Here is a 23,454-nt window from a genome sequence, read left to right on the forward strand (position 1 = left end):
ATGAATGGAATAGGATGTATTGATGGATGAGGTGAGATCTTGATGCCTTACACCAGGAAAAAGCACAGTGGGCATTGGTTTGGGGCTCTGAGCTGGGGTATAGCGTCAAGACCTGAAAGACAGACTGTGACTGAAGTCTCCTACATTCTGTATTAACTACAGTTGGGTGCATTAAAATGTTTAGATGGCTGCGATTCATTTCCTCAAAAGACTGCAGCGAATTCATACATTGTTTTATCAGTGATAAACAGTTTAATATAAACAAAAACCTGTATGATATGTAACTATTTGTCATTTGAAGTGATTTTTCATCGTTGCAAAGGAGAGAGATGCAATTGCCACTCCAATTGAAGAATGACCCAGGACATAGTATAAGAATTCGGTCACAGTCATATAGAAGGAGTGTGCATGGGAATGAGGTATGTACAGTTGAAGTCGGAAGTTTACATACACCTTAGCCAAATACATTTAAACTCAGTTTTTCACAATTCCTTACATTTAATCCTTAGGCCAGTTAGGATCACCACTTCATTTTAAGAATGTGAAATGTCAGAATAATAGTAGAGAGAATGATTTATTTCAGCTTTTATTTCTTTCATCACATTCCCAGTGGGTCAGAAGTTTACATACACTCAATTAGCAATTGGTAGCATTGCCTTTAAATTGTTTAACTGGGGTCAAACGTTTTGGGTAGCCTTCCACAAGCTTCCCACAATAAATTGGGTGAACTTTGGCCCATTACTCAACAGCAATGTATTTTATGGCAATGTACTGGTATTTACTAGACAATTAGAGTTCTGGCCCTTAAAAAGTTATTTTTACTTAACACTTTCCTGCAGTGAAGGTGACCCGCGAGATCCATATAACAGCAAGTGCTGTCAAATACTCACAAATGTTCCTCATTTGACCTGCTGTTGCCAAAAGTCATAGGGAAAAAAGTCCTGACGTTCTTTCATTTGATTTTCAGCAATTATATTGGCAGATTGTTCCGTTTGTGAACTACATTTACATGTGCTCTTATCCAGAGCGACTAGGGTTAAGTGCCCTGCTCAAGAGCACAGACAGATTTTTCACCTAGTCGGCTCAGGGATTCGATTCAGCGACCTTCCGGTTACTGGTCTATAGCTCTTAACTGCTAGGCTACCTGCTGTCCCAGCTATCTAACTTTGCAGCTGGATGTGCTCAAAACAAAAAGGCAATAGGTTCTCATTGGTAAAAACATTTCTATGACCAAATGTACCGTGTACTGATTCTGAGGACAATCTTCGGACAAACTGATTCGTAGCAGGACAATCTTCCCAGAATACACCTTTACAGGCCCATGACTCCCGCTTACTGCCGACATCCCATGAAGTATTGCCAAAGACAACCGCTGACTTTAATCCAACATGACATGTCTTGGCCCACTACTCAAAGCAACTCAATGCACCACAGGCAATGTACTGGAGATTTATAAGACGGAGATGGACAGAAAATGTCCCTTGTGGGTTATTAGTGTTTATTTGCTTTTGTGAAATTATGTCAATATTTGTCCACATGATTTGGTTATACTAGAGCAGTGGTCGCCAACCTTTTTTGAGCCTATGCAACATTAACACAGTCTTGGTTTTTTATTTTACTCACGGTGCCGGTGCCTCTGTATCTGATCATCAGTCTCTCAGCGGATAGAGGGAGAAAGCAGCAGAGGGTCCACCTCTTACCGCCCAGGTAGCTGAGTTTGCACCTCCAGTTCAAAAAGGGACAACTTCACCTACCAGATGTGCCAGGCAGCTTAATAAAGTGTACCTACAGCTAACAGCAATAGAGAAATTTATAAAATAGGAGTGAGTATTTTTTATTGTTGGCCTTTTTACAGAAATGTTCGGCGATCGACTTGGAATGCTTTGACGGGTTGATGACCACTGTCCTAGAGTGTGTTTTGTAATTTGTCTCCCACCTTGATCATGAAGCTCAGTGATTGGCTGTTACAGCTGACACTCACCCTCGGGCCTGTACTGAGCAATGATGGTGACAGTTTGGCCCGCCCCCTTTAGTGCTGCAGCCGCTTGCTCGTGGGTGGCCCCGCGTAGGTCGATGCTATTAACCTGCAGTGACAGAAAGACACACCCATCTCTACATGAATTTTTTACTTTTTACAACTGCAAACAAAACATATCAGGTTAAATAGTGCCATCCCTCCTTCCATCTCCCTCTCTTTCCACTCATCCCATTCACCTCAATCCATGTGTGTGTGTATGTGTGTGCGTGTGCGTGTGTATGTGTGTATGTGTGTGTGTGTGTGTGTGTGTGTGTGTGTGTGTGTGTGTGTGTGTGTGTGTGTGTGTGTGTGTCTTTGTGCTCACTGCTCCAATGCAAGTCTGACAGTGTGAGGAAGTGAAGAGATTGGGAAGTGAGAGACTACGTGCCTGAGAGAAAGAGAGGGAACAAGTTATTCTTAGACATGAAAATCAGGCCAGAGCTGAAATGCGCCTTAACTGCCTACTATAATGAAGGTACCAAGGCCAAAGAAGGCAAGGGCACCACAACCACAGTTTTACATCCGTTATAATGAGGCATCCAGAGTGATTTGAAAACCCACCTTACATGGTTGAAATAATAAAAATAGTGAATACAGAAAGAGGTGTGTCTAACACAAGGGCCAAACCTTTAAACATGTTTTCCAAAGTTGCATCACTCCATGTCAAATTGGTGATGAGTTATGGCCACTACATGTTTGCCACTGTGCCAGTATATGTGGCTTGATGCTACCCTTTTACTGCGATAGGCTAGTGCTCTTTCCAAGATAATTTAACTTGTACATGTTAATCAATCATTTCATCCACACTGCTTGCGAGCGTCTGCGTTTCCGAACGCTCAAAAACAACTTATATTTGAGACGCTCAACACTGGGCAGCCTTTCGCAAGTCCCGCTTCTTCCTTCTCCTAATTGGCTTTGAGGAGTATTATTTCTGTCAACAAACCAATGTGGGTGCTTGGAAGAGAAACGAGAAAAGATAAATCAAAGCTAACAAATTAAAAGCTCAAAACGAACTAATTAGGTTTCCTCTTTTATCTGTGTGTTAATAGAGGGAGTAGAGAAACACACGATTCTGAAACACACAATTCTGATTCCAGGTCAAAATTCAACAAAGATCCATGGCCTCCCGGGTGGCGCAATGGTCTAAAGCACTACATCGCAGTGCTAGCTGTGCCACCAGAGACTCTGGGTTCGAGCCCAGGCTCTGTTGCAGCCGGCCGCGACCGGGAGGCCCATGGGGCCCAACGTCATCCGGGTTAGGGAGGGTTTGGCTGGCAGGGATATCCTTGTCTCATCGTGCATTAGTGACTCCTGTGGTGGGTTCAGTGCACGCTGACCAGGTCGCTAGGTGTACGGTGTTTCCTCTGACACATTGGTGCGGCTGGCTTCTGGGTTGGATGTGTGTTGTGTTTAGGCGGATGCATGGCTTTTGACCTTTGTCCCTCCCGAGTCTGTATGGGAGTTGCAGTGATGAGACAAGACAACCAATTGGATACCATGAAAAAGGGAGCAATTAAAAAATTCTACAAAGATCCAGCAAAAGCTGTGCCACCAGAGACTCTGGGTTCGCGCCCAGGCTCTGTCGTGTCCGTGGGGCGACGCACAATTGGTCTAGCGTCGTGAGGGTTTGGCCGGTAGGGATATCCTTGTCTCATCGCGCACTAGCGACTCCTGTGGCGGGCCAGGCGCAGTGCACGCTAACCAGGTAGCCAGGTGCACGGTGTTTCCTCCGACACATTGGTGCGGCTGGCTTCCGGGTTGGATGCGCGCTGTGTTAAGAAGCAGTGCGGCTTGGTTGGGTTGTGTTTCGGAGGACGCATGGCTTTCGACCTTCGTCTCTCCCGAGCCCGTACGGGAGTTGTAGCGATGAGACAAGATAGTAACTACTAACAATTGGATACCACGAAAATTGGGGAGAAAAGGGGGTAAAATTCAAAACAACAACAAACAAAAATGTAGAATTGGTGTGGATAGACAAAATCAACACGCGGTTCAAAGGTTACAGCTAGGGGTGTAACGGTTCACCAAACCCACAGTTCTGTGGTTTTGGAGTCATGTTTCAGTTCAGTTCAATGTAATGCCAACCGTTACTGTAGTGTTGGTATTCCTGGTTCCATATATGATCATTACAGCCTTCAGTTAATTTAGCATTAGCATTACATTTGCACATCAATTATCTGTACAAGTTTGATTTGACGGTTTGGCTGATAGAATGAATGTATACATAAAAGGCATTGGAATTTTGAGAAACAATTCATCAAATTGAATTGGCTTGTTAATCGGCCATCTTATGACATAGCAACGGTTTCTTCGCAATATAGTTAGGTGCACGTAGACCAGCGAGCACACATTACATCTGGTGTCAAAAGGCTGTTCCCAGGACCCCTAATAATAGTTCAATTAAGTTTTGAACACGTTTTACTAAATTCAACAAATAATTCCAATTACGTTCAACCTGAAAAATGTGTGTGAATATAGAAATGATCAAATCAAATAAACAGACCTATGACTGCTTGCCTTATCATGAACAAAATAAATCAGTAAAGATGTATAGTTTTGATAGAAGGCTACAGATATACAATGCCAGCAAGCGTTTGCACTCACATGTATCGACTGTACTGTACTGTGTGTACATAAGAGTGTCTTTGTTTACAGTATACGAAAATGACTTAGTACTGAGACTGTTTCTCAGGACCATCTTGAAAATGGGACATCTCATGGATATAATCTTGTCCATTATAGTCTCAGTATATTTATGAATACATGTACATACCTGTGTGTGTGTGTATGTAGAAACAATATCAGTATAAATGTGTACTTCATCCTGTGCGTTTGTTGGGGTAAACTCACCGACAAGATCTGGTCTCCCCTCCGCAGCTCTCCGCTCAGGTCGGCAGGCCCTCCCGCCAGGATGAAGGAGACAAAGATGCCCTCTCCGTCCTCCCCGCCCACGATGTTGAATCCCAGGCCTGTGGAGCCCTTGTGGAGGACCATCCTCCTGGGATCCCTGTACAAACAGGTCAGATAGTACATCAGCTCAGCATCCGAGTCCGAGGGGCTTAGCATGTTGACTGTCTGTCCAGGAGAGAGAAGAAGAAGAAAGACAACCAAGCAGTACAGATGCGTTGGCACCTAGAGCGTACAGGGCACAGTACGGAGATGGCAGAGGCCCAAAGGGGGATTGTGCTCTACTTAGATCATTGTCCCATTTCTGACTGGTTTCCTGGAGACGAGGAGCCTGCACATGAGCGTGAGGGGAAAAGTGTGCACGCACACACACACTTCCTCACACAGACACGTATGAAGACAGAGCTAGCCTCTGTCACCAGCTCCCACTGGAATAAAGTCAAATCGGAATCAGGACATTCTGAGAACACCTTCCCCAAGAACTCTTTGGAGAGATGAGACTGATTTTCCTTGCAGTTCCACCAATCTACTGTGAATGGAGCACTGTCTCTGTCAAACCAACACAAAATGATCTACATAATAATATCTGTAAAGTAAAGCTAGATGGTTCTGAGTTGGTAGCCAGGTCTCTTCTTGAGTTTCTTGACAGGACAAGGACAGGAAAGCCACTGTCTGAAAATCAAGCTATAGAGATGGATAGAAATGCATTTCAAACAACTTTGGTTCGTATGTGTCAAGTGTCTCTGAGAAAGAATGTTGATCGAGGATCAGGTCCCGTGTAACCTTATTCAATGTGATCGAAAAATTGCACACACCAGGGGTGTGAGTACTTTCTGAAGGCACTGACCCAGGAGTGACTTCTTCCACATTTTGTTGTGTTACAGCCTGAATTTAAAATAACACTGAGACATTGTGTTACTGGCCTACACACAATACCTTATAATACCTTATAATGTCAAATGTCATGTTTTTCAAATTGGAAAACATTTACTGAAAAATTAAAAGCTGAAATTTCTTGAGTCAAGTATTCAACCCATTTGTTATGACCAGCCTAAATAAGTTCAGTATTAAAAACGTGCTTAACAGTCACAATTTTTATTTTACCTTTATTTAACTAGGCAAGTCAGTTAAGAACAAATTCTTATTTTCAATGACGGCCTAGGAACATTGGATTAACTGCCGGTTCAGGGGCAGAACGACAGATTTGTACCTTGTTAGCTCGGGGGTTTGAACTTGCAACCTTCCGGTTACTAGTCCAACGCTCTAACCACTAGGCTAACCAGCCGCACTCTGTGTGCAATAGTAGTGTTCAACATGATTTTTGAATGACTACCTCATCGCTGTACCCCACACATACAATTATCTGTAAGGTCCCTCAGTCTTGCAGTGAATTTCAAACACAGATTCAAAAACAAGGACCAGGGAGGTTTACCAATGTCTCCAAATAAGGGCAGATATTTGTAGATGGGTAAAAAAAAAAAAGCAGACATTGAATATCTCTTTCAGTATAGTGAAGTTATGACTGAAGTCTGAAGTCGGCTTTTGACTGAAGTCGGCTTGAAAATCTATGACAAGACTTGCAAATGGATTTCTAGCAATGATCAACAACCAACTTGACAGAGCTAGAATAATTTTTAAAAGAATAATGTGCAAATATTATACAATGCATGTGTGCAAAGCTCTAAGAGACTTACCCAGAAAGACCAAAAGGTATTGTAACATGTATTGACTCAGGGGTGTGAATACTTATGTAAATTTGATATTTCTTTATATAATTTTCAATACATTTTCAAAATGCTCTAAAAACATGTATACGCTTCGTCGTTATGGGGTATTGTATCAATTTTGAATTCAGGCTTTAACAGAACTAAATGTGGAATAAGTCAAGGGGTATGATTACCTTCTGAAGAAACTGTGGTATGTAGGTTCCCTTAGATTGTTGTGATAGGACGTAACACTTGTTCTACATTCGATCGCCATCTACTGGAGTATTAAAGGAACACTTCACTGATCTTATACTTCATATATTCAGCACCACACCAGTATATACAGTTGAAGTCGGAAGTTTACATACACCTTAGACCAAATACATTTAAACTCAGTTCTTCACAATTTCTGACATTTAATACTCGTAAAAATTCCCTGTCTTAGGTCAGTTAAAATCACCACTTTATTTTAAGAATGTAAAATGTCATAATAATAGGAGTGTGTGATTTATTCCAGCTTTTATTTCTTTCATCACATTCCCAGTGGGTCAGAGGTTTACATACACTCAATTAGTATTTGGTAGCGTTGCCTTTAAATGTTTTAACTTGGGTCAAACGTGACAGGTAGCCTTCCACAAGCTTCCCACAATAAGTTGGGTGAATTTTGGCCCATTCTTCCTGACAGAGCTGGTGTAACTGAGTCAGGTTTGTAGGCCTCCTCGCACACACTTTTTCATATCTATAGGATTGAGGTCGGGGCTTTGTGATGGCCACTCCAATACCTTGACATTGTTGTCCTTAAGCCATTTTGCCACAACTTTGCTTGGGGTCAATGTCCATTTGGAAGACCCATTTACGACCAAGCTGTAATTTCCTGACTGATGTCTTGAGATGTTGCTTCAATATATCCACATAATTTTCCTACCTCATGATGCCAGGAGGGCTGCAGCAAAGCACACCAAAAACATGATGCTCCCACCTACGTGCTTCACAGTTAGGATGGTGTTCTTGGGCTTGCAAGCCTTCCCCTCCAAACATAACGATGGTCATTATGGCCAAACAGTTCTATTTTTGTTTCATCAGACCAGAAGACATTTCTCCAAAAAGTATGATCTGTGTCCCCATGTGCAGTTGCAAACCGTAGTCTGGCTTTTTCATGGCGGTTTTGGAGCAGTGGCTTCTTCCTTGCTGAGCGGCCTTTCAGGTTATGTCGATATAGGACTCGTTTTACTGTGGATATAGATACTTTTGTACCTGTTTCCTCCAGCATCTTCACAAGGTCCTTTGCTGTTGTTCTGGGATTGATTTGCACTTTTCGCACCAAAGTATGTTCATCTCTAGGAGACAGAACGCGTCTCCTTCCTGAGCGGTATGACGGCTGTGTGGTCCCATGGTGTTTATACTTGCGTACTATTGTTTGTACAGATGAACGTGGTACCTTCAGGCATTTGGAAATTGCTCCCAAGGATGAACCAGACTTGTGGAGGTCTACAATTTGTTTTTCTGAGGTCATGGCTGATTTCTTTTGAATTCCAGTTATGTCAAGCAAAGAGGCACTGAGTTTGAAGGGTGGCCTTGAAATACAAACATCCACAGGTACACCTACAATTGATTCAAATGATGTCAATTAGCCTATCAGAAGCTTCTAAAGCCATGACATCATTTTCAGGAATTTTACAAGCTGTTTAAAGGCACAGTGAACTTAGTGCATGTAAACTTCTGACCCACTGGAATTGTGATACAGTGAATTAAGTGAAATAATCTGTCTGTAAACAATTGTTGGAAAAATTGCACAAAGTAGATGTCCTAACCGACTTGCTAAAACTATAATTTGTTAACAAGAAATGTGTGGAGTGGTTGAAAATGAGTTTTTAATGACTCCAACCTAAGTGTATGTAAACTTCCGACTTCAACTGTACATGTGAAAATGGCACATTTGTATATGACGTAAAAAAAAGAAATCGGTGAAATAGGTATTTAAAGCACTTGGGTAAAGCAGTGGTACGTAAACATTTTTAAGGTGTGTCTCAAAAAATGTGTGAAATAAGATTAGTGTTGGACATTGTCTGAGCATGGTGATCGTTGTAAGCTTTCCTGTAAGAAAAGGCCTACCACGAATTTGAACTGTGACACTACAGAGCAGGTGTGTAATGATTCTGTTGCAAAATATTTTGTCTGTCGCAAACAAGAGTTTCTATTGAACAAATTCAGGTAGGTCCCTCCCAGTTTCATTTCCTCTTTTTGCTTCCGTTTGGTTCTTAAACAGTAAACGGTTTCTGTAATGAATACACCCCAAGCAAATTCCAATCACCCCAGGCAGATAAACATTTGGACCTCGAAGCCAGTTCCCCTGCTGATTTAAATTATTCCCCTCTAATAAGGGACTGATTTAGACCTGGGACACCTGGTGTGTGCAATTAATTATCAGGTTAAACCAGCAATAGTCCGGACCTCCAGGCTCGGATTTGAATACCCGTGCAATAGAGCACCTATAAAACATTGTATACAGCTTGTTTTGGTTATACAGCTTGTTTTGGTTATACAGCATGTTTTGGTTATACAGCTTGTATTGGTTATACAGCATGTTTTGGTTATACAGCTTGTTTTGGTTATACAGCATGTTTTGGTTATACAGCTTGTATTGGTTATACAGCATGTTTTGGTTATACAGCTTGTTTTGGTATACAGCTTGTATTGGTTATACAGCATGTTTTGGTTATACAGCTTATTTTGGTTATACAGCTTGTTTTGGTTATACAGCATGTTTTGGTATACAGCTTGTTTTGGTTATACAGCATGTTTTGGTATACAGCTTGTATTGGTTATACAGCTTGTTTTGGTATACAGCTTGTATTGGTTATACAGCATGTTTTGGTTATACAGCTTGTTTTGGTATACAGCTTGTTTTGGTTATACAGCATGTTTTGGTTATACAGCATGTGTTGGTTATACAGCATGTTTTGGTTATACAGCATGTTTTGGTATACAGCTTGTTTTGGTTTTCAGCTGAGGGATTGTCGGAACGGCCAACCTGCCAGCACTCAACAGAGAATTGCTTCCAAAATGTAACACTAGATGGCAACCAAACTCCAGATGGCACCTGAATGTCCCTTAATATGGCACACAAGTTTAAACCAAACTTGAAATGACGCCACGTATTTCAAATCTTCTTAATGTAGCAGATGATATTGGTTGGGAATTATATTAATGGAAATGGGGATATGTAAATGTTTGTCTTTCTGTGATTCGGGGCTCATATTCACAAAGAATCTGAGACAATCCTGAGAGAATACTCATGAACTGTGCTCAGACCAGCTTTGAGTATATAACTGAGAGGCATTCTCAGCTAAGACAATGCACATGGTTGACCCTGTTGCTAGGAATGAGAAGCCGCTTTCACCTCTCTCATTGGTAGATGCACCCTTTTTAAAGACTATTGAGATGGACAAGTTCAGGTAGTCCTTCTCGACTCGTCCGTTTTCTAGTGAATACAACCCTGATGCTTCTGTTAGAACACACACAGGATTTAAGCCAGGCTCTTGCCCTCCCTCAGTGTCCCTAGAGGCCCCCTGTGACACCAACACAGCCAGCTGCAACCCAGTGATAAGGAGAACGGGATGGTTAGGCAGCTGGAGGCCCACGGGAGGCTATCTAGGCTAGAATGCAGGGAGGTAGCCTACAGTTAAAATGCTAATGCTAACATAGTTCTGTAATATCGATTCAGCACACCTGCAATAGCTAACAGACGATTGCACCACCACGGCAACCACAGGCATCTCAACACAATCATGTGGGCGAACAAGAAAACAAACAAACAGAGAAAGCTCATTGTGAATTCCACCTTTCTCTGGATAAGCTCAGACAACCAATCCCGCCTATGCATTAAACATGCTCCATGATATGCCGTTCTCTTCTCGCCTCCAATTTATTTCATCTCACCTTTTGTTAGGCTTTACCAGAATCTTTATACTCATGCAGGTCCTTTGATATTAAAGTGTTCAAATATGAAAATATTGCTGGGAGAATGCCATGAAAGTGAGAAGTAAACTGACATGTTGAATGCAGATGGTTGGGTAGGTTGCTTAAACATGTCAACTGGCAAAAAACATTTATTTTCAACCTTCATGCATTGTCAACGCTGGTCAAAATAAAGTTGCGTGATTTCCATTGGAGTTTTGATAGAGACAAGACTGTACATAGAACATGACCATGCTATCTAAGTACTTGTGTTGAAGCAGTTCCCACTCAACCTACTCAATTTACAGTAGAATGAGAGGTGAATACATCCCACTGGGCACAGATGTCAGTTCAACGTTTAGTTTTGATTTACATTTGGTTGAGTTTTCAACTAACGTGAATTCAACAAGAAAATACCATGTCATTGGATTTAGGTTAAAAGTTTTGTAAAAAAAATATAGGAAATTCCCTTAAGTTGATGACTTTTTGCAAATCCAATCAGTCAACGCCATCAAGTTGATTCTTTCGGTCGAAATGACGTGGAAACAACGTCAGTTAATTGAACCAGTTTTTGCCCATTGGGTTAATCCTTTGAGAAATGCTTGGAACTGCACACCCCCTTGCATTCTAGAGGAAGAGGTTTTTAAAAAAGATACGATTTGATTATTTCCTGCTCCCTCTGAGAAGTTGAATGGCAAAGCACAGCTCTCTAGGGTTGTAATTGGATTAGAAGAATGAAAGTGGCAGTGCACTTAGCCCACAATATTGAGGAAATGCCCCCACCCCCCCAAACGGGTGACAAGGCAATCCAAATAACATGTTCTATGTCCCAAATGGCACCCTATTCCTTACATAGTGCATTACTTTTGACCTGCACCCTATGGGCCCTGGTCAAAATTGTGCACTATATATGGAATAGTGTGCCATTTGGGACGTAACCACTGCCTTCCAGTTAATAATGGTTCAAAGAAGTGGTTATGCCTACCAATGAGCAATTAGACAAAATGTTCACCTTTTTTTTAATGACATACTAAAATGTTCTGGTATTCTGTGATTGTGAGGCTCTTGCTAAGTCTCTGTAAAAGGAGACAGTAGCTAAGGCTCCTTATTAAAACATTGAAATAGCTAATAAAATCATTATTAAATTCAGGTGGACTAAATTAAACTCTGATATCCTGGTAGATTGGGTAAAGTTTCCTCTAGGTACAGATCTAGGTTCAGCTTCCCCTCCCCCAAACCTAACATTAACCATCAGTGGGAAAAATGACCCAAGATCAGTGTCTAGGGGCAAATTCACCCTACACTACGTCAATCATTTCTGTCAACGACCCTTAACCTATCAATAAAGGATAATTGAATCCCATTTGATGGTTCTCAAATGCATCTCAGTTAACAATGTTTGACATGTCAAGACACATCAAGCGTAGGGAAAGTCATCGAAATGAAATGAATTCAATATTGAGTCGGCACAGCCAGAAAAAAATCTATGAACATCCTTTCATCCCTACTTGTCATTTTAAGCCAGAGAAGCATTTGTGTGACACATATGTACACAATACAAATGGTATGGAAGGATGCCAAGTAAAACTACATTCTGACAAATGGTTGAAAAAAAACAATCATACAAATGACTAAATCAAATTTTGGGTTCATCCACATGGTCAGAGCTTGATAAAGACCTACCATAGTGTTCTTCAACTGGGTGACTCTTCAACAGCAAATAAAACAACATATGCCATTCATTTGAACCATTGTCAATGCCCACATAAGTGTCAGCAGTTTGAAATATCCCTTGTAAGTTTAACTTTGACCAAATACAAAAACAAACCCTACTCCGCCTCTCCTTTAGGCTGCCACATGTGAACTACATCATTTCATTAATACATATCTAACAAGCGCTGCAATTACTTGCATAATGGACAGCAGGCTTATCCATTGAAATATGATGCAGGAAGTGCCAAGTCTCCATTCCATACACATAAAAACCATTAGATGGTGATAGCTCTGACATCAGCCACGTACTCCTATGGAAAACTGCCGACGGCGCATGAAGCCAGAAATATTTTAATTTGAAGCGTGCCATATTACTGAATACGGCTGAATGGCACCCAACAAAATTGCTAAAGATCATGGAGAAAGTGGCCGTAAGTAGCAAAGGATCATGGTTGATGTAGTCATTTTCATTCTGCCTGAGAGACACGTGCAAAGAACGTGCATGAGGGAGTGAGCCTCCTCGTAGCCTGCCAGCCCGTGATTGGTCTGTGTCACCACGTGGTTCCGTGTTGTAATGATTCTGGACAGTCAGATAGCTAGCAACAATGGCAAGAAGCTGCCATGTGGGGAATCGTAGTCCCACAAAATGATGCGTGTTAGCAGTTAAGCTTTCAAGATAAAGCACTTTCAGTAAAAAGCAAAAAGAGTGATGAAAACGGAACTGCTAATCTAGAAAATGTATCAAAACACTAGAGGTGTTGTTTTTTTTTGTAAAGTGATCCTTTAACCGCCTTAACCTTCAGTGTACAGTATTCTGTTAGTATTGTATTGTATTAGGTTGGTCAAACTTGAACAATATGGATGAAGCTCAGACGGCTCACTTGAACTCATCTGGTCTTAACAGCATCCATAACACCTTATGCCTTATTCATGAATGCCATCACACTCCCCAGCTCTGCTGATTGTATCCATAGATACGCTGCTCATGCATAAATGATAAACAGGATGAAATTATAAAAAAGCCCTGCACAAACAAGATAAAGTGCTATTAATAGGAGAAGAAAGACACAAACTGTAATTGTATGCTTACCACTAACAGAATCTTGATAATTATCATATAAAGTGGCACCTCAATACTTATATTTCAATTGATGAGAAGAAGTACTGCTGTGCTTGTTGAGGTTTCAATATGTAAATTATTATAACTCCCATCGAGGCCAATTAGGAATTACTTTAGTTTTCATAAAATAATACAGATAATTGAAATTCTAAATAAACAAGCAAACATTAACGAAGGTGAAGGCCGTCCTGACCCAGAAGGATAGTGCTTGTGGTTTCAACTACAATGTGTTTAGGGAGAGCTAAGAAAGAGAGATATACTATTTTTGAATCTCAGATAGTTTGAGAATATCTCTAATATCTATGACCAATGCAATCACCACTTGCCCCATAACACTACGATCCCACCAACGGACAAAAACACGCTGAATGAACATTATAGCAACGTCATAATAGCAACGTCATATTTCAATGGAATTCTTTGTTGGCTTTGAAAAAAATGTGTCAAAAACCATTGCACCGAAGTAAAAATGATCCATGCTGACTTCCATAATGACATTTTATGAGTCCTTCTGACAGTAGTTGCTATAGGCTTCAACAAACCACATTTACCAAATGCCCTGATGCTTTTCAAAGAAAAAACGTTTACTTTGAACAACACTGCCTGTGCTTGCGAAAGAGAAGGCCAGCAGTTTTGGACTGGATCAGACCCCTTTGAGACAGAAGATTCTCATTTACATTTGAATCATTTAGCAGACGCTCTTATCCAGAGTGACTTACAGTAAGTGTATTCATCTTAATATGAGAACAGATAACCAACACAATTTTGGAATGTTGTTTTGTTTTGTCACAAAATGTCAGAAAGTCAAGTTGGCAATGCAATCGACACGAACATCTTACAATTTTATAACTTTCAATGGACTTATAATCAAAGCCAGACTAAGTATAGCACTTTTACTGAGAAAGAAACAAATAACGATAATAAGAAACATTATCATTCAAGTCACACACGGTGCAAGGCAAGTCATGTCAATAGCAGAGGTGTAATGGGGACTGACGGGGAGACCGACGGGCCAATCACGTACATTGAGAGAGAGGATCAGACCCCCTTGAGAGAGGGTCAGACCCCTTCAAGAGAGAAGACCAGACCCTTTAGAGAGGACCATACCCCCTGGACAGAGAGGACCATACCCCCTGGAGAGAGAGGACCATTCCCCCTGGAGAGAGAGGACCATTCCCCCTGGAGAGAGAGGACCATTCCCCCTGGAGAGAGAGGACCATTCCCCCTGGAGAGAGAGGACCATACCCCTTGGAGAGAGAGGACCATTCCCCCTGGAGAGAGAGGACCATTCCCCCTGGAGAGAGAGGACCATTCCCCCTGGAGAGAGAGGACCATTCCCCCTGGAGAGAGAGGACCATTCCCCCTGGAGAGAGAGGACCATTCCCCTTGGAGAGAGAGGACCAGTCCCCTTGGAGAGAGAGGACCAGTCCCCTTGGAAAGAGAGGACCATACCCCTTGGAGAGAGAGGACCAGTCCCCTTGGAAAGAGAGGACCAGTCCCCTTGGAAAGAGAGGACCATACCCCTTGGAGAGAGGGAGCTCAAGGGAGGAGAGGCATGCAGGCTTAGAGAGAGCCAGACCTTTGGGAACGAGTGAGTGTGTGAGGTAGTGAGTGAGTGAGGTAGTGAGTGAGAAAGTTAGGATAGGAAGAGAGTAGGGGCATGGAGAGAGAGGGAGGAGTGTCATGCGGGCTTACAGAGAGCCAGAACTTTGGGAACGAGTGAGTGTGTGAGGATATGAAGAGAGCATGAGCACTCCATGCAATACCATGCAAAGCTAGGCCACGCAGTGGGTAGTGGGTAGAATACCTGGTGATCTCGAAGTCAGGGAGCAGGCCTAAGTGATAGTGAGGGAAGGGTATGGAGTGGAGGAGGCTTTTGTCACACTCCACGGGGGAATAGTGGTGGGGAGAAGGTGCTTTGTTCACAGTGCTGTAAACTGGCTCAGGAGGCCTGGGGGGGTACGAGAGAAGAGCAGAGAAAGTGGTTAGTACAGAGAGAGAGAGAGAGAGAGACAGAGAGAGAGACAGAGAGAGAGAGAGACACAAAGAGAGAGAGAGAGACAGAGAGAGAGACAGAGAGAGAGAGAGAGAGACAGAGAGAGAGACAGAGAGAGCGAGAGAGAGAGAGAGACAGAGAGAGAGACAGAGAGAGAGACAGAGAGAGAGAGAGAGAGAGAGACAGAGAGAGAGAGAGAGAGAGACAGAGAGAGAGAGAGAGAGAGAGAGAGAGAGAGAGACAGAGAGAGAGAGAGAGAGAGAGACAGAGAGAGACAGAGAGACAGAGAGAGACAGAGAGAGAGAGAGAGAGACAGAGAGAGAGAGAGAGAGAGAGACAGAGAGAGAGAGAGAGAGAGAGAAATAACACATAGGTTGCGGGAGTGAAATAGGAAAGAAAGAAGCCACCCTTTAGTTGGTTTATAAAGCATGTACATATGCACTCAGGTTTTTGTTGTTTTAAATGCAAAACGCCTATCAATCAATCACATTTATTTATAAAGCCCATTTTACATCAGCCGATGTCACAAAGTGCTATACAGAAACTCAGCCTAAAACCCCAAACAGCAAGCAATGCAGATGGAGAAGCGCCTGCAGTTACATGTTTTAGTTTCATTCTACAGAATTTGAATTCCACTTTCTGGGGTAAAATCATTCTTTCACCCCGCATGCTGTCGCACAAAGAGCCCTCCTGCAGTCTTCCACTTATCTAGGTCTGACACTTCAAGATAGCTTTAGCATTAGCACTCCAGTGAGTTTTCCATCCACTTTATCTTTGAGACTAATCAAAAAAATGTTAACTTGTTTTTTGCATGAACCGAAGTGTTTTGAACCATGATTGCACCAGGAAAGGAAAGCCTACTACCACGTGTATGGTGCGTTAGCCAGCCACATATCGGGGAAAAAAACTTTAGTCATTAATGTCCAAAACGAAAAACTTTAAGCTTAATTTATTTATTTGTATCATTAATTTTGTCAATGGGTATTCATAGTACATTACTGAAGCCTTTTCAGGGGGAAAAAAGATACTTTGAATAGAAACACTGACATGATTATGGGGGGATGAATACTCAGACAGCACATTTTTAAAAAATACACTATATATATATGATTACAGGAATCATGTCAGTGTTTCTGTGTTTCTCTCTCTATATATATATATATACATACAGTATATTTAACTTGAGCATAGTAAAATGAGACTTATTGTATTTGCATGCAGCCTCTTTTGTGTTAAAGAGACTGGACTCTGTTTATCATGCATCCTTACACATTGTTACAAATGCAAAGTCACTCACCCAACATTTGCACCTTGAACCATATGGTGGGTTGGACCTTGCTTTATGTTACAAAGCCAATCTGGGTAAACTCTCTCTACCTTTGTAGCCTGCATATATGTGTAAAACAATGGTGTTGTATTGATTGCTGCCGCGTACTTGGCCAGGTCTCCTTTGCAAAAAATAACCCTGTGTCTCAATGGGATTTTCCTGGTTAAATAAATAAAAATAAATAAATATACATAAATAGCCACCTCTTTATAATGCAAGTTGTTAAATCACACTGCCAGATTACAATGAGGTTTATGGTAATTTTGGGGATTTGCACATTACTTTTGCACATGAAATTGTTGCCACTCTGTATAGGCTGTGTTGTATTTAAAGACTAAATTAGGAAAGAGATGTGTCACAGATGGAATGAGAGAGCAAACATGAGGGCCAAGTCAGCGGCCGTTTTGAAATGTCTCACCTCAACTGGAAGTGCTGCGACTCAAACCTGTGAGCCTCCCCGTCATCTATTGAGGCATTTCTGATTGGGGAAGAGATAAGACCAATAAAGGAAGAGCAATAATAGTCCGAATCAGAGAGGCAACGCCAAGAAGACCGAAAGAAACTGCAAACAGAATTAGATTTTACTTGGTTTTATGAATTAGAATTACGAACACCAATAGCTTTATATTTACAATATAGTTTGTTGGCATTTAGCATAAAAACTAAATGAAGAACAAAAATCATGCACGTGTTTTTGTGTTTGACAAAACAAACAGTTGGACGCATGCTACAGAGGATGACACAAAGTGTTTGGTCAGGGTGAATTGCTGGACTTGAAAAGCAGAAATAAATTCCTTACAAAAGAGACTACAAGAGGAACCACCACTTAATGCATTTATAAAATGCCAAAGTCCTAATTGCTAAAGGTTCCTGGTTGATATGGATCAATAATGTATCACCTTACATTTAACTAATGTAACGAATGAGTGATTGATCAAATTAGTAACGCTTTGTGTGCAGTATGTGTCCATTATGTGTGCATTTCTGTGCTATTTATTTTTGTATATTTTAAGAGGTTTTCTAAAACACTTGCATGTGCATTACTTTAAGACTGTTTGTGTGTGTGTGTCTGTATGTGTGTTTCTGTGTGTGTGTGTGTGTGTGTGTGTGATGCTCCGTTGGTTGTAGGGCAGCATTAGCCATGCTTTTCTCCTGCAGATTAAATCAGTGTGGTTGGATGTAAGCCTGCCTGCTCAGTGGCCCACTTTCTATCTCTCCCAGTACTATACCCCCACCCCTCCACCCCTCCCCCTACTACCCCCACTATGTCGCATGGCCCAGACTCGTGATGCCTCTACTTGGTCACAACTCTGAGCATGCTGCAGTACAGCAAAGACACAGATATCTCTCCTCTCCTCCTGCACTCTCTAGCTCACTTCTCTGAGCTTTTTTGATGAAACCCAATCAGATCCCAGCTCCCAGCTAGCTGCCTCTTGTAGAAACATTCAGAATGAGCTTACTTTCCCATCAGGCCAGTATGAGGAGTGACTTCATTTTCATTCTTCAATAATGCAATAGAGCAACACGTCTTGACTTTGATCAACCAATGGTGTGTTGGATCCCACCCACATACGTTTTCTTTCACACCCCTCATTATCATATTGGAGCAAGAAATACAAAAATAAATAAATGAAGTCAATATAAATGAATAAGGGCTAATAAGGGCTAATAATTATTTATCTATTTATGTGTGCATTCATTCATCCACGTATTTATTTATCTATTTATGTGTGAATGTATTTATTTATTCATGTGTTTATCTATTTACGTCTGCATTTATTTATGGCAGGTTTGGTTCTCTATAAGCTAGCAGGGTTGGGGTCAATTTGAATTGAAGTTAGTCAATTCAGGAAGTAAACTGCAATTCCTATTCAATAATTGAACAAATAAAACATTTGAATCACTTCCTGAATTGACTGACTTCAATTCAAATTGACCCCAACCCTGTTAACTAGTGGGGCCACCCTCTGAATTAAAGTCCAGTGTGCTTTCTATCTCAAACCACCTATTAAATTCTCAACTGTATGAATCTTTGAACTAGAACACAATACTACAATATTTTTTTCTTTTACAGATGCAAAACTGTGCAGATTAAAACATATATTGAAATGATTTGGCACTATAGTATTTATGCATTCTGTTTCATTTATCAAACATATCAAGAAGACAAATTCGATTGATGTGGTACAGTAGGAAGTTACTAAATTAACTTGCAGTTGTCTTAGTTCGTCTTGTAGTTATCAAGACTTTCTTTCTGTTCTAGAACGCTGATGACAGGTTTGAAACATATTTTCTCCATAAGGACTGCTAAGTCATTTTGTGTTGCTCTGAATTTGCCTGGGCATTGAGCCAATCAACACGCAGCCTGGATGTCGCTTGGAGTAACACGTCTGCCATGCGTCAGGGACAAAATGCTGATCCATACAGTGGCCGGCAGGAGAATACGACACCACCACAAGCCTCATCACTATATTACTCCAGCATAACACTCCACTTCTCTCCTTTAGTAGAAACTTTAGTGGAAAATCTATTAACTGTTACCCAGAAATGATTTGATATTAAGATAAAAACACTTCCATTGGACCGTTAAATTGAATAAATGATTCAGATCCGTAATAGTCTGGCCCATTTTCACATACATTATATTATTAGATTCAAAGAGCAAGCTTAAAAACCTACAGCAAGGTGGAAAAGGTGCATACACTGACCATGCCACCCTTCAGCATATCTTCACATGTGTCTCTACAAAGTAGTGCCAGATTAAAAACAGTGCAACAAGACAACACAGTTGAACAACAGGACTCCCAAGTGCAAAACACAGAGCACAGGATGAAAACAGCAGGGACTAAGGAGGTGGGAAGGGAGGTTGGGGCAGGAGGACAAATCCCCAAAGCAATCAATGCCAACACACCTTGTAACGTCATTTAAGATTGCTTTTGAGTTTCCATAGAACATGGGGTGGGGTGACAGAGGCTCTACCTGTAATACTACTGCCGTCTGGTAGGAAGGGATGTAATTACCGTAAGAAGGAAAAACCATCCAACCTGTTAATGTCCTCTTCCCCGAGTAAGTGTTTTTGGAGGGGGGAGTACCTTCCAGGAGAGATGGGCATGGGGGGAAGACTGCACTTGTACTCCAGAGTGCCGTTGTTGCCCCCGGAAGAGATATGATTTTCCATTGCTGGAGAGAATGCTGGAAAGAAAACAGTTGTGTACATTGCTCGTCAGACTTCAGCATTCAGTTATTGACTACACGTATCAATCAACCAATCACTTAATCAAATATATATAATTTAGAGGCTCACACATTTAGAGGCTCACACAATGTTGGAACATTGGCATAATACATTATCTAAAAACACAATAGAAATATGACTAAATCCAATGCTTTGGCATTCAAATGTACATGACACTATGCACAATGCACTCAAAAACAATCACTACACACATCACATTCAAATTGAGGCTCTATCTAAACTCAGGGATGATACTAAAGAGTTGAACAAACATGCTGCATCAGAGTGAAAGGAAACATTCATTTGCAAAGTGAAAGATTACTGCCCTGATCTAGAACAGTAGAGGTTACTCTTACAGGTTTCATCTGTCATTTAAGTGTTGGTCTCTTGTACACTATTCGGACTCCAAACTAAAATAGTCTCTCTACAGGTGGGGGACTAGGGTAAAGCTGCCACTAGGCGGTGATCTTGGGTCAGTTTTGCACTGCCCCCCACTTAAGGTCAGGATGGGGGAAGGGGAACCTGATCCTAGATCTGCTGCTGGTGGAAACTTCACGCCGGAGCACGGGTGGGTAGAGCAGTGAAAAAGAGGTGAAACTCACAGTGCGTGATATCAGGTGGCCCATAGGGATCTGATAAGTAAACACTGGTGGGCTTGCCCACCTTCAGGTACACAACGTCAGAAGTGTTCTTCAGTATGGCTACAGCCTCCTCGTGGGAGACCTCTTCCAGAGTGTAGTTGTTCACCTGTTGGGGTGGAGAGAGCATGGAGAAAATCACAGGCGTAAGACGGTTAAACCTCGTGTTCCACTCCTCACATGCCAGACCGACATCATGCTACTTGGTGCTGCCAAATGCAGATTACGATGGCTGTGGTCCCCCGGAGCTGGAGGCAGCAGGAAGGTAGCTAGTTGAATTAACCTGCACTTAAGCAACTCACTCTTCTGAAAAAGGGTGTGAAACACTATTCACTCCTCTGTTGTACAATGTTGGCAGGTAGCCTAGCGGTTAGGAGTGTTGAGCCAGTAACCAAAATCGCTGCTTCGAATCCCCGGCCCAACTAGGTGAAAAATCTGTCAATGTGTCCCTGAGCAAGGCACTTAATCCTAGGTGCTTTGGATAGAAGCGTCTGCTAAATGGCTAAAATATAAATAAATAAATCACTATTCTATTTTGAAAAACTTTATGAATGATGTTGAATACATGTGTTATGAAGGTTGTTATGCAGTACAACGCTTTCACAGTACAGTATGTTAGTGGTCCACCTATGCGGTATGAGGACAGGGCAGTGCAGTGATAGTGAAGCTGCAGTAACTTACCATAAGCAGCCGGTCTCCAACCTGCAAGCGCTGGTCCTTCTGTGCTGCACCTCCATCTATGATCTTAGTGACAAAGATGCTGTTGTCCCCCGGGATGTGCTGATTGCCCACCCCTCCTGCGATGCTGAAGCCCAGCCCTGATGAGAAATAGGGTGGAGGTTGACAAATAATGTGTTGTGGCCCAGGGTGGTTTAGTGGTCTAGGCTGCTGCCTCCAGATCACAAGCACAAGCCACTTGTATCAGCAAGGTACGCTTTACAGACAACTGTAGCGCTAGAAAGTAGATTTGAAGCGTAAGAAGATGGTTCAGCAAAGATAACCTTGTGTTTTTGCTGCTTCACTGATGTGCCGCTTCTGCGGCCAGTGTAGCATGTTAAATTGATTTCAGTGGGTTTGTCTCAATTCCTGCCAACAGAAGTGGGTACAAAACCCCCAATGATAAAATACTGAACAAAACAAAGAATATTGGATGTGCTTGGTTATAGATAGACAAACAAAGGAAAGGGAGTTTAGTAACCTTTTGGTCCTTTGATGAGTTTGATTTCAATGACAGTTTCCAGCATGGGTCTCCTCCGGCGAACGTACAGCCTGACGATAGAGCCAGCCACCTTCAGGGCCTCCACTGCCTTACTGTGGGACACCTCAGACACGTCGGCATCATTCACCCGCAGGATGCAGTCATTCACTCTGCAAGGAAGGAAGAGGATGGGAACATGAGTGCAAACCTGGGAAACAGTATTTGTGTGTGAGCGTGCGTGTGTGAGTGTGTGTGGCAGGGGGCCCCTGCTGCAGTGTTAGCCTTTGACCCAGTGAAGAGATGCCACAAATATCCATGTCCCCGCGTTTAAGGCCAGAACTCTCCTGAGGCGCATTGTAAGGGACCAGCTGGGATCCTATGCACACACACACACACACACACACACACACACACACACACACACACACACACACACACACACACACACACACACACACACACACACACACACACACACACACACACACACTCAAGCAGAGCGAGAGATTCTGCCTATTCACACATGTATAATAGCTGTGTTTTTATCCTCAGCATGAAGCCTTGGTCAGCAGTGAGTTTTGTTAGTTTGCAGAAAGTACACTATATGCATTTCCAGTACAATGCCCAAAGTTGAATGTCTGATTATTATACAGCTGTTCAACTACTGAACAGTTGGGGTGTATTCATTAGCAGACACCCCAGCAAAGAAAAAGGTATTTCATTCTGAACTAAAAATATAATTGGCCGTGTCCAAAACATGTCTTTCCTACTGCTTACTAAAACTATAGGTAACTGACAAAATAAAGGAAGCACTTAAGTAAATGAGAGTTCTGGCAGCTCTGTTATGGTGTGGGGTGCATTTTCCTGGCATGGTCAAGTTCCACTCAACCCCTTAGAAGACAAGGTGAACACCAATAAATGCACAATAAATGGGGTTGTCATTCAATAAATGTCATTCTGAGGGATCACCTCCAACCTATGGTGAATCATTTCTATCCTGATGGGAGTGGGCTCATCCAGGATGCCCTCTTCCACAGGGCACGAGTGGTCACTGAATGGTTTGATGAGCATGAAAACGATGTAAACCATATGCCATGACCATCTCAGTCACCAGATCTCAACCCAATTGAACACTTATGGGAGATTCTGGAGTGGCGCCTGAGACAGCGATTTCCACCACCATCAACAAAACACCAAATTATGGAATTTATCGTGGAAGAATTGTGTCGTATCCCTCCAATAGAGGAGTTGTAAAGAAAACAGAGTTGTAAAGAAAAGGCCATATCTCAGACTGGCTAATAAAAAGAAAAGATTAACATGGGCAAAATAACACAGACACTGGACAGACAAACTCTACATAGAAGGTCAGAATCCTGGATTCTCTTCACTGTTGACGTTGAGACTGGTGTTTTGCGGGTACTATTTAATGAAGCTGCCAGTTGAGGAGTTGTGAGGTGTCTGTTTCTCAAACTAGACACTCTAATGTACTTGTGCTCTTGCTCAGTTGTGCACCGGGGCCTTCCACTCCTCTTTCTATTCTGGTTAGGGCCAGTTTGCCCTGTTCTGTGAGGGGAGTAGTACACCGCGTTGTACGAGATCTTCAGTTTCTTGGCAATTTCTCGCATGGAATAGCTTTCATT

General features: G+C 42.0%; 1 protein-coding gene across 14 annotated transcripts in view; it reads right to left on the reverse strand.

Moving 5' to 3' along the window:
* The window catches only part of LOC115136133 (disks large homolog 2), a 315,445-nt gene that overhangs the window by 22,416 nt on the left and 269,575 nt on the right, over window positions 1-23,454 (reverse strand). For 11 of the 14 annotated variants that reach the window (XR_010464941.1, XM_065023856.1, XM_065023851.1 and 8 more), the window contains 7 exons: window positions 21,815-21,984; window positions 21,298-21,434; window positions 20,581-20,725; window positions 19,764-19,935; window positions 17,162-17,221; window positions 4,868-5,024; window positions 1,982-2,084 (listed from right to left, as the gene is read on the reverse strand). Coding sequence is in view for 13 of the 14 variants with exons in the window: in XM_065023856.1 (XP_064879928.1) it covers window positions 1,982-2,084; window positions 4,868-5,024; window positions 17,162-17,221; window positions 19,764-19,935; window positions 20,581-20,725; window positions 21,298-21,434; window positions 21,815-21,984 (944 nt within the window). In the remaining variant the exon portion in view is untranslated. The remainder of the gene's footprint in view (window positions 1-1,981; window positions 2,085-4,867; window positions 5,025-17,161; window positions 17,222-19,763; window positions 19,936-20,580; window positions 20,726-21,297; window positions 21,435-21,814; window positions 21,985-23,454) is intronic. The other 3 variants (XM_065023859.1, XM_065023860.1, XM_065023857.1) reach the window with 2 other exon arrangements.

Source organism: Oncorhynchus nerka, linkage group LG10, assembly GCF_034236695.1.
Source record: "Oncorhynchus nerka isolate Pitt River linkage group LG10, Oner_Uvic_2.0, whole genome shotgun sequence".
Classification (NCBI taxonomy): Eukaryota; Metazoa; Chordata; class Actinopteri; order Salmoniformes; family Salmonidae; genus Oncorhynchus; species Oncorhynchus nerka.